Source organism: Gadus macrocephalus, chromosome 6 (assembly GCF_031168955.1).
Source record: "Gadus macrocephalus chromosome 6, ASM3116895v1".
NCBI lineage: Eukaryota > Metazoa > Chordata > Actinopteri > Gadiformes > Gadidae > Gadus > Gadus macrocephalus.
Window position 1 is genome coordinate 15,056,263 of NC_082387.1, and position 15,521 is coordinate 15,071,783.

The window sequence follows — 15,521 nt, forward strand, 5'->3', positions numbered from 1 at the left end:
TTCTTATTAGTAAGTCATCAGGCTCGCCTTACTGAGGATAAGACAACAAACTGTGCCTGAAAAGCAGAACCATTGTGTAAGCCGTTGATTTGTCCCCCTGTGTTGGCTGGCAGGGCCTCTAGTCTAGCCCACCGCAATGTGATCACAACTCGCTCTGCCAGGGGCAACTGAGGCTCTAAGCCACGGCTGCTTCTGCTGCTGCCGTTCAGGGGGTAAAGAACTGACAAATCCTGATCAGAAGAATGAATTGGCAGAAGAAGAGGATGAATGGGCGAGACAAGACGCAAGGGCGCCTGGCCCCCTCCTCCTCCTGCTCCCCCTCCTCCCCCACCTCCTCCTACTCCCCTTCCTCCCCCTCCTCCTCTCCCTCTCCTCCCCCACCTCCTCCTACTCCTCCTCCTCCTCCTGCTTCCCCTCCTCCCCCACCTCCTCCTACTCCCCCTCCCCTTCCTCCCTCACCTCCTCCTACTCCTCCTCCCCCCCTTCTCTCCTCCTCCTCCTCCTCTCCTCCCCCCCATCCTCTCCTTCTCCTCCTGAGTGCAGGGCCCTCCAGGAGGTCTTCTGCGGGTTTGGACCAATGAGGTCTGGTTCCTGTTAACAGAGCTATTGGCCAATCTCTCCAAATAACTGGAACCCACATCTCCCTCTTGCATACACACGCACGCACGCACGCACACCCGCCCGCGCACACAAGCATACACACACGCTTTCTGCCTCTGGCTCTGTCATACATATACACACAACCACAAGGGTACACACAGTGTTTTGTGTGTGTATGTGTATGTGTATGTGTATGTGTATGTGTGTGTGTGTGTGTGTGTGTGCGTCACATTACAAGTCTCGTCAGTAATCTACCGAAGACGTCAGTTTTACATTCCTTGAAAGCGATCACAGCTTCACAGAAGAAAAGAAAACATACATTAAGCAATGCTTAGAGAGTCATTACTCAACACAAGATCAAAGCACACAGAGACACAAAAACAATGAACACCCAGATGAGAATCACAGGCATTACACATCATCTGCATGCAGAGAGTTAACTGTGTGTCTTCAATTAGAATAAGGAAACCTTTTTTGCTTTTAGGAAATGAAGTAAATTATTTAATAAATGCTTATCATTCTGAGTAAGAGCACTTCTTGGGAGGCCACGCAAGCATCCCGTTTTCTATATTTCTGGAAATGAAATGGAATGTATGTGGAAATATGGATGTGGAAATATAGAAGACAGGAGGCTCAGCTGGGTCCAAATGTCTCTCTGCATCGTCGAGGCCTCAGTCGTTACGCTACCTGGATGTCCCATTTAAACCTGACGCCACGGGGAAACACACACCAAAGACACACACACACACACGGACCAGTCTGAAGACCTGGCCTCCCTACACTGTACACAACTGTGCTTGCAGACACACACACACACACCTTGATGTGGCCTCCATAGGTGTCGTGGCTGTAGAACTGGCACCAGTTGTTTCCGTAGCAGGAGTTTTCCATCTCCCCGTAAATTAGAATGTTCCTGGAGAGCAGACCCACCTCGGCACGCATGTCCACCCCGTCCACGATCTCCCCCATGTGGGTGTACTGGGGCCTCCCTGTCCCCCCAAAAAAAAAAAAAAAAAAAAGAGAAAGAGAGAAAGAGAAAGAGAAAGAGAGAGAGAAAGAGAGAGAGAGAGAGACACACACACATACAGACAAACACAAATACACAGACACACGCACACACAGACACACACAGACACACATACAGAGACACACACACACAGAGACACACACACGCACACACAAACACACACACACACACACACAGAGTGTTGAGTCATTTGCACATCGGGTGGGTTCTTCCATCTCCACTGGCTCGTGCGATGAGGATGTGGCTGATGTGATGCATCCGTGGATCAAGCAGTGGAGATGTAGTGGAAGTATGACTCATGTGTACCAGTCCCTCGTGATACGCACGCACATTCACACACGCGCAAACGCAACCAACCCCAAATTGACGTCCAACAAAAGAATGAAAACATGTATCTGGTCAGCGTCACCGTTTTGTTCGGACCACAACCAATCAGAGGCGAGAATCCAAGAATTAGCCTATGAAAAAATAAATGGCCTGCCGTACGGTGCACCGACTGGGCCAGAGGGGCCGTCCCTGGCTCAGTGAGCACCAGAGCGTGGACGGGGCTGACAGGGGTGAATGGATTAGCTGGGACGGCCGTTCAACACCTGGCAGCTCGCTGCCGCCAGCAGCAGCAGCAGATAACCTCGTTAGGCCTTTATTGACGGCTCCCCGTAGATGCGGACACTTAATCCGACGTCAGCCTAGGAGGAGTTTAACTAAACACAATCTCTCTTCTGCCCCTCTCCTGCCTCCTCCAGTGCCTCAAGATTAGTAATGCTAGATTTCCGTGTAAGGGGTAAGGACTAGTCTTCAAGGAAAACTGCTAAATGAGCTGTGTTTGTTCTTTCTAGAGTACATGGCACTACCTTTGGATTGTTATATAGTTAGATAGATAGAGCAGTACTAATACAACTCCTTTTAATCCTCGGCCCACTATTGCTAGATTAACCTTTGCCAATCTTTATATAATAATGTATTCTTAGCATCCTCCTCATTGCCCTTGAGTGCTGAGAAAGGCGCCTTCAAATTAAATGTATTATTATTATTATCATTATCCTGCTCTTCTTCTATTATTGCACTATAATTGTCTTGTATAGTTTATTTTTTATGTATTTGGAATTCATGTTTTCTTCTGTAAAGTTTAACCAGAGCCAGGCAGACCAAATAAGGTGAAACCAACCCATCTCACAGAGGAGGTACGTGGAGGTTGATCTAACAGACCCAGAGAGGCTCCCAGCCGTGTGCCGCGGGCCGGAGACGGGGCCACTCACCCTGGATCAGGACCTGGCTGCTGGAGCAGTGGGCGCAGGGCAGCAGCGTGAACTCCTCCGCCTGGTGCATGGAGTAGTCCGTGCTGGCAACCACGATCTGGTCGCCCTGTTGCCAGGTCTGCTGCACCTCGTCCTGCAGGTTCAGCACCACCTGGTCCACGGCATCCACCTGAAAGCCCGAGATTGGGAAACCTAAAAGGGAAATGATGACACAATCTATTTGACGCAACGTAAACAAAATGTAATGTCTTTTTAGGACGACTACAAATCAAACCTGAATATTGGTTCAGTTTACACTTCAAAGAAGTGAAGATACACAATGGTTAGTCGTATGTTTTACTGGGTGTTAGAATGGGTGTACTGAATGAGTCATGGAAAATAAACAGCGAAAAAAACTTTGGGCACCCACACCCACACACACAAGCAAAGGCACACACACACACACACACACACACACACACACACACACACACACACACACACACACACACACACACACACACACACACACACACACACACACACACACACACACACACACACACAGTCTTAATGACAGATAGACAATATCTGCCTTACCACCATCACCACTTCATACTGAGGAATGCCTAAAGTGTTTTCATATCAACTACAAGTGATAAGAAGGTATGGAAACCTTTATTTCAGCAGCATATCATAACAGGCCTCTTTCGGCCAAGACCGATCCTTCATCCCCCGCTCCAAAGAAAGGTCAATACGGAGGTGCTAGGGGCTCTGAACTATAGCACACACACTGTTGTTTTTAGCTCTCATGGGTCACTTAGCACAGACTGTGTACTGTACCCTCTCTGGGATGGAACTATTGTGGAGTACGCAGAATCATTTAGCATAAGCTTTAAGCTTATTTTTCTAGTGTTTTTTTAATAATAAAAATACGATTCACAGTCAACGTCCTCATCCTCTCTAATCACTTATAGACGAGAGAATAGAAAATATGATGCCAAGAGCTCACAGGATTTTATAGCCCGAGATAAACTACCTTGTTCTCTGTAGAGCCTGTGCAACTCTTCCTGACTTTACCGTACTATGTACTGACTGTTTGTGTACTGACTGTTTGTGTATTGACTGCGCGTGTATTGACTGCGCTTGTCTCGTGAAACTTGGAGTTTCACAAGACAAGCGGGAGTTCTTCTTCCGTGGATCCTCCTCTTCCTGTTTTAATACAGAGTCAATCCTCAGAACACTCTCCTACGTGTGGAGGCGCGGGGGGGGGAGAGACGACGACTCACCGTTGCTCCACTCGCTGAAGGCCGTGACAGAGAAGGCCACGCCCTCTGTGGTGGTGAAGTTGCGGCGGGCCAGGGCCTTGCCCCCCGTGTTGTGGTTCTCGTGTTCGCGCGCGTCCTCCGAGCACGACGCGTTCCCGCCCCCCACCACCGACACCAGGGCCCACGCCTGCCTGGTGGGGGGGGGGGGGGGGGGGGAAGAGAGAGAGAGAGAGAGAGAGAGAGAGAGAGAGAGAGAGAGAGAGAGAGAGAGAGAGAGAGAGAGAGAGAGAGAGAGAGAGAGAGAGAGAGAGAGAGAGAGAGAGAGAGAGAGAGAGAGAGAGAGAGAGAGAGAGACGCGTGTGGAGGGAAAAAAACGAATGAGCCAAAAGGGATGCGCGAGTGAAGGGAGACTTTGAATCATTCCTCTATTCAACAACAATATAAACGGTACAACACATTGCAACCAATGAAGGAGAAAAAGAAAGGAAACTAATACGAATATAATTCCAGCCCAGCCCTGGAAGATCAGCCACTGAGCAGAACACCAAGCTCCTCTCGACTCGAGGCGTTCCCCGAAGATCATATCAGAGAGAGTCACAATAAAAGCTACCAACTATTTAGCAGCTCAGACTTTGAGTGAGTGAGTAGGAATGCGGTGTAAAGCCGGTGAATGGGAGCCAGATGAGCTATGTCACCCTGCAGTCACCCAATGGTTCCCACTGGGTCACCGTGGTGACTCACTCCTGAAACTCATCTCTGTCTCATGATGACCCAACCCGTCTCATCTCCCTGCTGGACCCAGCTCACATCACTGGGTCAGGGCTGTATCAGGCCAGGGTGTGTGTGTGTGTGTGTGTGTGTGAGTCAGAGAGTGTGTGTGTGTGTGTGTGTGTGTGTGAGTCAGTGTGTGTGTGTGAGTCAGTGTGTGTGTGTGAGTCAGTGTGTGTGTGTGTGTGTGTGTGTGTGTGTGTGTGTGTGTGTGTGTGTGTGTGTGTGCGTGTGAGGTTGAGAAGGTGTTGAAGTTGTGTTTTAGAATGCCTCAGAAGATAACAGACAGACAATACTAGAAGACACATGTAACGAACAGTTCTAACATAGCACAACATAACCAAACCCTTGGCATAGCTAACCACAAGACTATATTCAAGCCTTCTCTCATCCAATCCCCCAAACACTTACATAAGCCGGGTTGTCTATTGCCTAGAACCACCCATAAACCAAACCAAGATCTTACAGATATCAAGTAATAACATCAACATCCGGAAGGTTGCATGGCTGACCCCCGATGCTAAGTGATAGTGTGGGAATGGGTAAATGTTAGGCAATAATTTTAAAGCGCTTTGAGTGGACACTCGTTAGGAAAACGCTTTATAAATGCAGTCCATTTAGTCCATTTAAAATGTAAATTATTAGATCATACAAATCTATTATCTTTCAATTTAGTCAGCAATGACCTAGAGGTCATACACATTTGTCAAAAATAGAAAAACACCCCTTTACCTAAAATGACAGTGCTTGTCACACTCAAACGTGGGAGAACGGCAGTGAGTAAGAATTACATAAGTTGTGTTACTGATTACTGCTAGTGTTTACCGAATACTCTGGTTGTACAAGATTTAATGAACATATAACATGAACAATGAACATAATGAAACAGATCACGGATGTTAACAGTCACGAGACCCGTGATTTGTAGCCTTCGTCGATCGAAGGCTACAAATGAAAGGTTGAGTTTAACGATCTTTGACTTGCGTTATTATTCTAGAGAGCGACTGACATTGTGAGGAAGAGCTCCTGACCAGGTCGTGAATGGTGAACACAGAACACACAACATTTCAATGTCAACACATTGAAATGTCTCTCAGCTTCCACGCCGTAGCGTTGTCTGTACATCGCTGTCTGAAGAGCATTAAAACCAAGGTGGCCTCGGTAGGAAGCTCAGCAACAAATCAACAGGACATTAAACTAATGAGGAGGATTTTCAATGTCTTGCAGATGGGTGAACTGGACACCCAGACACACACAGACACACGCATCCACACACACACGCACAGGGTGTAACACACCCTGCTTAATGAGGTGTGTGTGTTAGGGAGGGGGGGGGGGGGGGGGGAGAGTTTAACTAGCGCAATGCAACATTGAGAGGATGCATAAAGATATCACTCTGACGCACACACACACACTCTCCCACAATCAGGAGTGCATAATTGTACAGCAGGATGCGCTATAGCCGTCTTGTCTCCGGAGGGCTTCAAAGTGTTGATGAGGGGGTATTGGGTGTAGAGAAGGAAGGGAGGTGGAGGGATGTGGGGGGGGGGGGGGGGGGGTCGAAGCCACACACATAGCAGTCTGTTTCCCCGACCCTACAGAGGTTGAGGTAGGTTGTGTGGAGTGGGCTGAACTGGGCCCAGAGTCACAACTCCACCTCACTCTGCTCCTCCAAACACTTCTTAAAATGACTTCAACTTGGGGCGTGGAGGAGGGCAGGCCACCGGGAGGATCAAGAGGGAGGAGGAGGAGGGCGGGCCACCGGGAGGATGAAGAGGGAGGAGGAGGAGGGGGGAGAATGAGGGGATCAAGGGTGTGGACGCTGGAGTTTGTAACCGCAAACACACACACACACACACACACACACACACACACACACACACACACACACACACACACACACACACACACACACACACACACACACACACACACACACACACACACACACACACACACACACACACACACACACACACCACGTCGGGCCCTGGTCAGTTCTATAGGAAGGGCCTCTGACAGCTTTATCTATCGGAGAAGCCGACCTGCTCACACATCCTTTCAAAAACAAAAACACCACTAACGACAAGTGACCTTTGAACTTCTTATCAGCACTGACCTTCCCTGAGAACAGGCTGCGTCCCACTCACATTGTTGAGTTTGACAACAGCACCACAGACGGGCTGCTGTTTTAATGTATATCTGAGTGGGTCAGAGACCAACTCTATACTTAACCTTCGCCCAGACAACACATCACTGGAATGCTATCTATCCCATTTAAAACAAAGACCCTTGATGATGGGCTGAACTAGTCTGTAAACTAGTAAAATCACGGCCTTATCTCACCCATCTACACACTGGTTCATAGCTGTGTGGTTAGCAGCCATTCAGAGCACCCAGAGGCAATCTGTCCCAGATCCACCTCTACAACCCACACTGGGTGACGACGGGGTCTGTAAGCCGGGCAGTAATTCTTGGCGTCCGTTGCCACGGTTGGTGGTGAAACGTTCGCTCAAACCCTTAAGGAGAGCCTGTAAAGCCAAAGATATATGGAGGCCACTTCAAAATGAGACGGATGTCGTGGACGGTCACGAGCCACTAGAACCAGACGATTCAGGAACCCCTGAAGTAACGGCGGGGGATTGTTTAACGCCAACAGCGAGGATGTTGGGAAAGGGTTGTTTTTATTTATTAGACCAACTGATCTCAGACGGGGATACGCTAGGCCAACGCTGCAAACAGGATCCATCTGTCGGCCTCACTGCCCCGCCGCTGGAGGTAGGGAGGACCGCTCTCTGGGGGGGCGGGGGACTGAAGGCCTTCCTCTCCCGCAGGGTAACAAGAGCAGGCGTCTGCACGTTCTACACAGACACGCACGACGCACGGGCATGCAAACCCACACACATGCTCAAATACATGCATCAATATGTACACACACACACACACACACACACACACACACACACACACACACACACACACACACACACACACACACACACACACACACACACACACACACACACACACACACACACACACACACACACACACACACACACACACACCTTGTTGTTGTGTCCACCACTACAAACACTGTGCGTCAGTGGCATTGTTTGCCCGTTCATGGAAAAGGTGCGAGGATGGGAAGGAATGGCGCCAGAGACGTGTGAAGGGGTGTTGTGTTGGCACACGTAGAGACGATCACCGAGGGGGGGGGTTGGGGGTCAGCAGACACGAGGCAGGCGCTCCGGAACCCGTCGGATGCTTTCCCGACACAGGAAGGAATAGCACAAGCCAAGCTCCTGTGGTCATTGAATGGGATACGAAGGACAGCTTCGTCTGTTGGGTTTGTCTGCGACTTCCTTCCAGTCTTGTCGGCTTTACGGCCGTTAACAGACGTAAGAGTGTACCCTCGAAATCTTTATAGGTTTACGTGAAGAGAGGCGAATCAGGCCACATCAATAGTTGCCCTGTTAAGCCCAAATACAAATTGAATTGAACTGAACTGAATTGTGCACTTTATCCTTTACAACCGCCATGCTCTTCAGTCAGGTTCCCTCAGTGGTTGGGGCTCCTGGACAGTCCTCCTTACTGCCCTTGTGAGGGCCCCCTCCTGAGATGGGGCCCTTGCACGTGACATCACTAAAACATGACCATCCAACCACGCATCGCAGCACTCGAAGCACACATCACCACAATCGCTAAAGTATTTTTTTCCTTTTTGTAATGTGCTGCATGTGTTTGTGTTCATTACAATGTAGGGGTTTACGACGTTTGACTAACTGGTTACGCAAAGCTACAATTATCCGCTTTACGAGGCCGTAAAGAGGACTCCACCGCTGACAGAGCCTGAGGCGACGGCGCCGTTCCAAAGCAGACGAGCAGCCGGGTCAATAATGCGCGCCGGAGGGGTATTGGGGGGCCTCGGAGCGACAAAATAAGGGAAAAAAAGCAGGAAAATTATGGGAGGTGGAGTAATCAGGGTAGAAGAGATAGAATAGAATACAGTGGACACCAGCAGTGTACCTGACGGTACCAGCAGTGCTGGTACCGTCAGTGACGGTAGTGGTACCAGCAGTGACGGTACCGTCAGGTACACTGCTGGTACCGTCAGGTACACTGCTGGTACCGTCAGATATACTGCAGTCAGGCACAAGGGAAAGGTACTCCCTCCCCCCACCCCCCAGACCCATAAACCAACTTCCAGCATCCATGGGACAATCAGGGATTCCTCCCGGACAAAAAGCATCGCCATGGAGAACGGGAAAACATGGAGGTTCCAAGTACCCCCCGCCATGAATCAACATCAGACACAAACACAAACAGAGGCACCCATTCAACAACGCAGCCATGGCAGCGACCACGCACACAGAAACACACACGCTCTGCAATGAACAATTCTGGAGGCAAATACAAAGGTTTTGGTTTTCGTATTTTCTTTCATGCATTTATATGCATTTCAGCATCTGTGGGAATGCGATATAAAAAGTTGTCCCGTTGAAACAAATAATAAGGGGTACAATTTTATAAGGGTAGGGTGATATTTTCACTGAAGACCAACTAATAACAGATTTCCCCGATGTCAAATCAAGAACAGATTTGATTCTGTCGGATTACCATGAAGCAGTTGAACCATGGACCATGGTTCAACTAAATGGTTTCTCCTGTAGGGGTTAATAAGCGCACACACACACACACACACACACACACACACACACACACACAACCACCCATCCCCCCCCCCCAACAGAACACACAAATCCAGCGACCCACCTACCCACACACAGACACAGAAACACCCCCCCACCCACCCTGACCCCCCCACCCCTGCCCTCACCTGTACTTGAGGTCGTAGACGTAGCGGCTCCCCAGCCGCTCCCCCACCGCCCTCTTGGTGTCGTCCAGCAGGCTCTTGGCGGCCGAGTCGCCCACGGCCAGCGCCACCACGCGGCCCGCCGGCAGCGCGCGCAGCAGCTCCGAGAGCCGCAGGCTGTCGTTGCGCGAGTCGTGCGTGTCGAAGCGCTCCAGCAGCAGCACGGCCGCCGTGTCCTGGTCCACCACGCGCAGGTTGATCCCGCGGCTGAAGTTGCGCTGGAAGGAGTAGCCGCCGGTGGCCAGGCCCGAGGCCGGCACGCCGCGGGTCAGCAGCGACCACGACACCCGCCGGCGCCCGTGGAGCTCCAGCGTGCCGCCGGCCGCCACGCCGATGAACTTGCGGCCCATGGCGGGCACCTCGGCCCCGGCGACGGAGGCGGGGTCGTCGGAGCGGCCCAGGAGGGCCACCGCCGCCCGGGACCGGTACGGGCACTTGGGCGCGCCGACGTGCAGCGCCCCGCCGTCCTGGATCAGGATGTGGCGCGTCCGCAGGGTGATGTTCCGGGAGCCCGCGGCGTCGTCCGCGAACACCAGCGCACCTGAGGGGGGGGGGGGGGAGGGGGAGGAGCATGTTGGGTCAGGTACAGGGAAAGGTCCCTGGGGACATCACTACGGCCGAGCGCTTCAACGGCACCGGATCAATGATCGGATCAGGTGTTCTTAAAACACATTGTAGGAAATCAGGTTTTATAAACCTATATATATAAAACCTACACACTACACCAAATGAAAAAAGACTGCAATTATAAATATATATTTATATATATATATATATATATATATATATATATATATATATATATAGATATAGATATTTAATGACCAGAAAAGGCTTTAAATGTACAGCATGTACTGAGTGTACTACTATCGTTTTAGTAAATATATACAAATAAAATGTGTTTATGTGTAATATCATTGCGTCATGCCACCCAGGTGGGTCCCACGCCCCCTTCCCTTAAAGGGGCCACGCACCATACAACATACACAGTGAATTACGATACCGCTACAATATTGTATATATTAAATAAACCCTTTTTACAGATTTTGCGAGTCCTAGCTGTTTTGAATGATTTTGTTTGTTAAATTAACTAGACTTAAGCCGTTCAAATCCTTACCCCCTGATTGGATGGTTATGGAATGGAAAGTGGCGGATTCTTCCAATCGCAGCTGGCTTCCACTTCTGATGACAAAGGCCTTCTCTGGTTGGTGGCCGGGCTTCCAACTGCTCAGCGACGGGCTGTGGTCGGGACAGTTCTCTGTGAAGATATCAGAACATCTGCGTGTGACCATCCACTGATAACAGACTAGGAATGTTCACCCAACATTTAATGACCAGAAAAGGCTTTAAACCTACAGCATGTACTGAGTGTACTACACATCGTTTTTAGTAAATCTTTATTGCAGGTTTTGGCAGCAGTACATATCGATAAACTGTTTTACACGTTATATTAAAGCCTGATAAGATAAGTTAAGATGAGATAAGATAAGTTCAGAACACTTTATTGTGACCACTTCCACCTGTCCTATTTATTCCAGAAGTCGCTCTCTATAAACAAAGACGATCCAGAACCAGAGACCTCAGAGAACCACATCGGACGAATACCAGAGAGCCTGAATAACGCTCCACACCAAATGAACAACCATGAAAAAAAAGACTGCAATTATAAAGCCATTTCCAAGTCATTTCCAGTGGTTTGCTTAAGCAAACAACCACCGACACCACCACCTCCAACAACAACACCACCACATCCTCCACTACCACCACCATCAACACCACCACCTCCAACAACAACACCACCACATCCTCCACTACCACCACCACCACCAACAAACCACCACCAGCAAACCACCACCTCCACCCCCTCCACCTCCTCCAACATCACCACTACCACCACCACCACCACCACCGCCACCACCACCACCACCCCTCACAACCCCCACCACCCCCATCACCACCAACCCCAGCACCACCACTCCTACCACCACCACCACCACCACCACCACCTCCGCCAACCCCAACACCACCACCATCACCACCTCCAACTCCACCAAAAACAACAGGCCCTACCGTCCAGCACCTCGCCGTCCGTCAGGCTGAGGACGAGGATGAGCGTGAGGAAGAGCACGCCGAAGGACACGCCGAAGCAGATGAAGGTGTTCCTCCGCCGCAGGAGGTTCAGGGCGTGCTCGCGGCGGCGGCGGTCCTCCGAGAGGTTAAAGGTCGCTGTGTGTCGCTCCGGGGGGGGGCCGCGGGGCTTGGAGGGCGGCGGCGGCGGCGGCGGGGGGGCCTTGGTGGGAGGGGGGGAGCGAATGGGCGCCACCCGGCCCGGAACGTAGCCCGGCGACCGCTGGTGGCGGCCGTTGGGCGGGGTCGTGAAGGCGGGAAAACGGCCCGCGCTGTCATCGATCGGCATGGTAACTCCGTCTGCTACCTGGGGACAGGGGGGACAGGGGGGGGGGGGGGGGGTGAGAGCGGGGGGGTTAGCAGGTTAACAGTTCCATTCAGAAGCACGTGCCGCCGTCCAAAGTGACGCTACGGACGACGATACAATCATTAAACACAGCGTGAGAGGTCGTGTTTTCAAAAGGGGCCGTAAAAAAGTTACAAGGAGGAGAAGTCCGTTAACGCCGCAGCATCAAAGGCCTGAGGCAGGAAGTGTGAAGGACCTGGGGTCAAGGAGAACAAGACAGGCGTCAAACGAAGACACACCGACGCAGCGACGCCGCAGCGGGAGGCAGGGGGGGGGTAAAGACGGACCCCTGCCTGTGATTGACGGATAAAAGACCTCTCAAACGTCTCCTTCTCTGGCCGACTCTCTGAGGCGATACGACCTCGGCTGTTCCAGTCCGGAGTAACGAGGGCAGAAGTGAATAATTGTCAGAACATTCCGGGGCCCGACGGTTAACACCCCCGTAACAGATGGCCCCAATTACAGTAGGAGAGGAGGAAGCAGGCGGGAGATTCCAGGGCTCCAGTCTGCCCCCCCCCCCCCCCCCCCCTCGCACATCCCCCCTGTCAGCGCTTTTCGATTAGGGGACGGACCTGTACAGTGATACGTCACCTGGTTTATACCGCTTCTTGTCAATCTGGACAACTGTCACATTGTGAAAAATATAATCGACGCATGCACGCGAGAGTGCTCACACACATGTACACACGTGCACATACAGACACACACACACACAAACACGCACACATACACACACACAAACACACTTTGTGTCTCACTCCAATACTCCACCCAAACACTAAACCAATTTTCAATAAGTGTTATTTTGTGAATTATGGCAGAGAGCCGGAGATTTACTTCCATACTAAATCTTCGTGCCGACACACTTGACCGTGAGCCACCTGCAATGTGAATCACACTTTAAGTACATCCTACAGCCTGGCCAGATCCATCCCAATAAGTTATGTGTGTCGTGTCCCCAGCTTGTCAAATTGCAAGTCTGCATGCATGTTAACATATGGTGTTGCACTATCTGAACAGAGTGGAGAAGCATGCAATATCGCTTTTGTGACTATGGTCGATATAATCCACATTTTTCGGGACTTAGACGTTCACGGTCTGATGGAGTCATACAAGCACAATCATTAAAAAAAAAGCAAATGTGAGCACACTCTTGTATAAAGCGCACATCTCTCTCACACACACACAGACACAATTATCCAGCCATGGCAAGTAGTTAGATCTCATCCCATCGGTCCGAGGGTCAACAGTCTCTTTATCTCATGAGCAGCAGGACGTAATAAAAGGATGAGAAATGACTCCAGGGGGCTTGATTCCACTGAATCAAGCCCCACTGACATTGCTTCATTGGAATTGGCAGTAAAGTTGACTTATTGCTACATATGTCATATCTACACTTTTACAGATTTAACCCTTTCTCATTTCTCAGAGTAATGCACCTCATTATTGCCTTTGTAAAGGCTTAATTAAGCACAATAAATATATTTTCCAAAAAGATAAATGGTTGACCATCGAATGACAATAAGAATCGAAACCCCCCAGTTATTATAAATAAGACATCAATTGTATTCATTGTAATGTAATACAAACGCTTTAATCTATCAGCATCTGACAGCATCTCATAAACTATCCAGATTCCAGGCAATAAAAATGTCCATGCCATGACTGGTTTCAGCTGTGGTCTAACTCACCTAACTACAATGTGTGTGCGACCCCCCTAAAGCCAGCTGCATGCCAAATCAAAAATAAGAATGAAATCAATGCATATACAACTACGGTGATCTATACTAATCAGACAACAGTCTTGCTATGTCCTGAAAGTTATTGGATATTTAATACATTTTGGAAGGTAGATATTGTAAAAGTGTTCATTAAAGTTTAAATTAAAATAAATGTATCAATGGATTTATGTAACAAGTGTTACACTTGTCAATAACTCATAGGAGGATGAAGGATAATTCGAATTTAACTGCTCCAAAGTTTTAACATTGCAAACGCCAATACAGGTATTAAAATCACAAATCAGCCTTGTGACAAGTGCAAAATATACAATTTCAAAATCGGTTGAATACAAATGAAGACAGTAGGCTGAGTATCTTAGAAACGATTCCTTGTGTGACCCAGGCATTGCTGGCATGGTATAGTATTACCATCCCAGAAATAAATCCGCACGCTGCTATTTATGAGGAAGAATAGCTCCTCTTAACCTGTCAGCGGAGCCCGTCCAGGACACGTTGCAACAGTAGTCCCCACTCCGCGACAGCAAACCAGCACGAATTGGTAACACTCACGCTTAAAGGAGTTACAGCTTGGAGAGAAAACAGTTAAATACAGACACTATATCATGCTTCATCGTTGGCTAACCTGAGGCGGAAAACAAGGCAGCCTACCTTCCACGGGACTGTTCGGGGTCTCTGCTCCTGTCCATCCGCTCCCTGGGACCGAGTCTGCTGTTGAGGCTCCGCAGCCTCAGCCTAGAGTCACCCGTGTCCGTGAGCTGCTGAGGCGGACGGTCCAACGCCGAGCCGTCCTGGTCTACTGGGTTTTTCTAAGTGCTCCCTTTATCCTCACATTGTGTTTTTCTTTTCTGTCTCTGAGATTGCTGCTGGTCAGGTCAGCCCCCCAGTCCCACACACACACATACACACAAACACACACACGAGTAAATGGAAGAAGGCGTGGCTAAGGGAGAGGAAGTGAGCCGATCGGAGCCTGGGACTGGAGGAGTGTTTGAATACGGGGAGGGGCTTAAGGGTGCGACACACTGCCCCCTGCTGGTGCTGAGAGGGAAGGCTCTGCTGCGGCCCTGCAACGAAATATAATTAAACCCCCTTTCACGGAGGCATCATCGTAGGATAAACACAGATGTCCCTCAAAACGAGTGGGTCTGCTATTTGCACTACCAGGGCACGGGTAGCACACTAAACTAGCGATGATATCACATATTGACCATGCACCATGTGACCTGATAGGCCTACATCAAAGTAGTAGACACATATTAAGTAAAACCTGTGTATGTCCTACGAAAAAGGTATATTTATTTTGCATTCTATGATTCATTAGTTATAATATGTTTTTGCAAATGAACAGAGACGAAAATACTGGAATATATGCTCCGTTAGGATATCATTTACCCTGACCTTGGGGTAGCCCAGTGTATTAATTCATACATTTTCCACACGCCCACCTCCATCCAATGGACAAAAGGGGAAGCTACCTCATACCAGATGAGACCGGGCACCCCGCAAGGTATGTACCATAAACTATACATAAT

At 49.6% G+C, this 15,521-nt stretch overlaps 1 protein-coding gene across 1 annotated transcript in view; it reads right to left on the bottom strand.

Moving 5' to 3' along the window:
• cemip2 (cell migration inducing hyaluronidase 2) overlaps positions 1–14,924 on the bottom strand; it is a 51,833-nt gene extending 36,909 nt beyond the window's left edge. The window contains 7 exon segments of the mRNA XM_060054370.1: positions 1,420–1,589; positions 2,884–3,075; positions 4,152–4,321; positions 9,739–10,315; positions 10,892–11,032; positions 11,845–12,208; positions 14,638–14,924. Of these exon segments, the coding sequence (XP_059910353.1) occupies positions 1,420–1,589; positions 2,884–3,075; positions 4,152–4,321; positions 9,739–10,315; positions 10,892–11,032; positions 11,845–12,190 (1,596 nt within the window). The 5' untranslated portion in view covers positions 12,191–12,208; positions 14,638–14,924.
• Between the last annotated feature and the right edge of the window lie 597 nt (positions 14,925–15,521).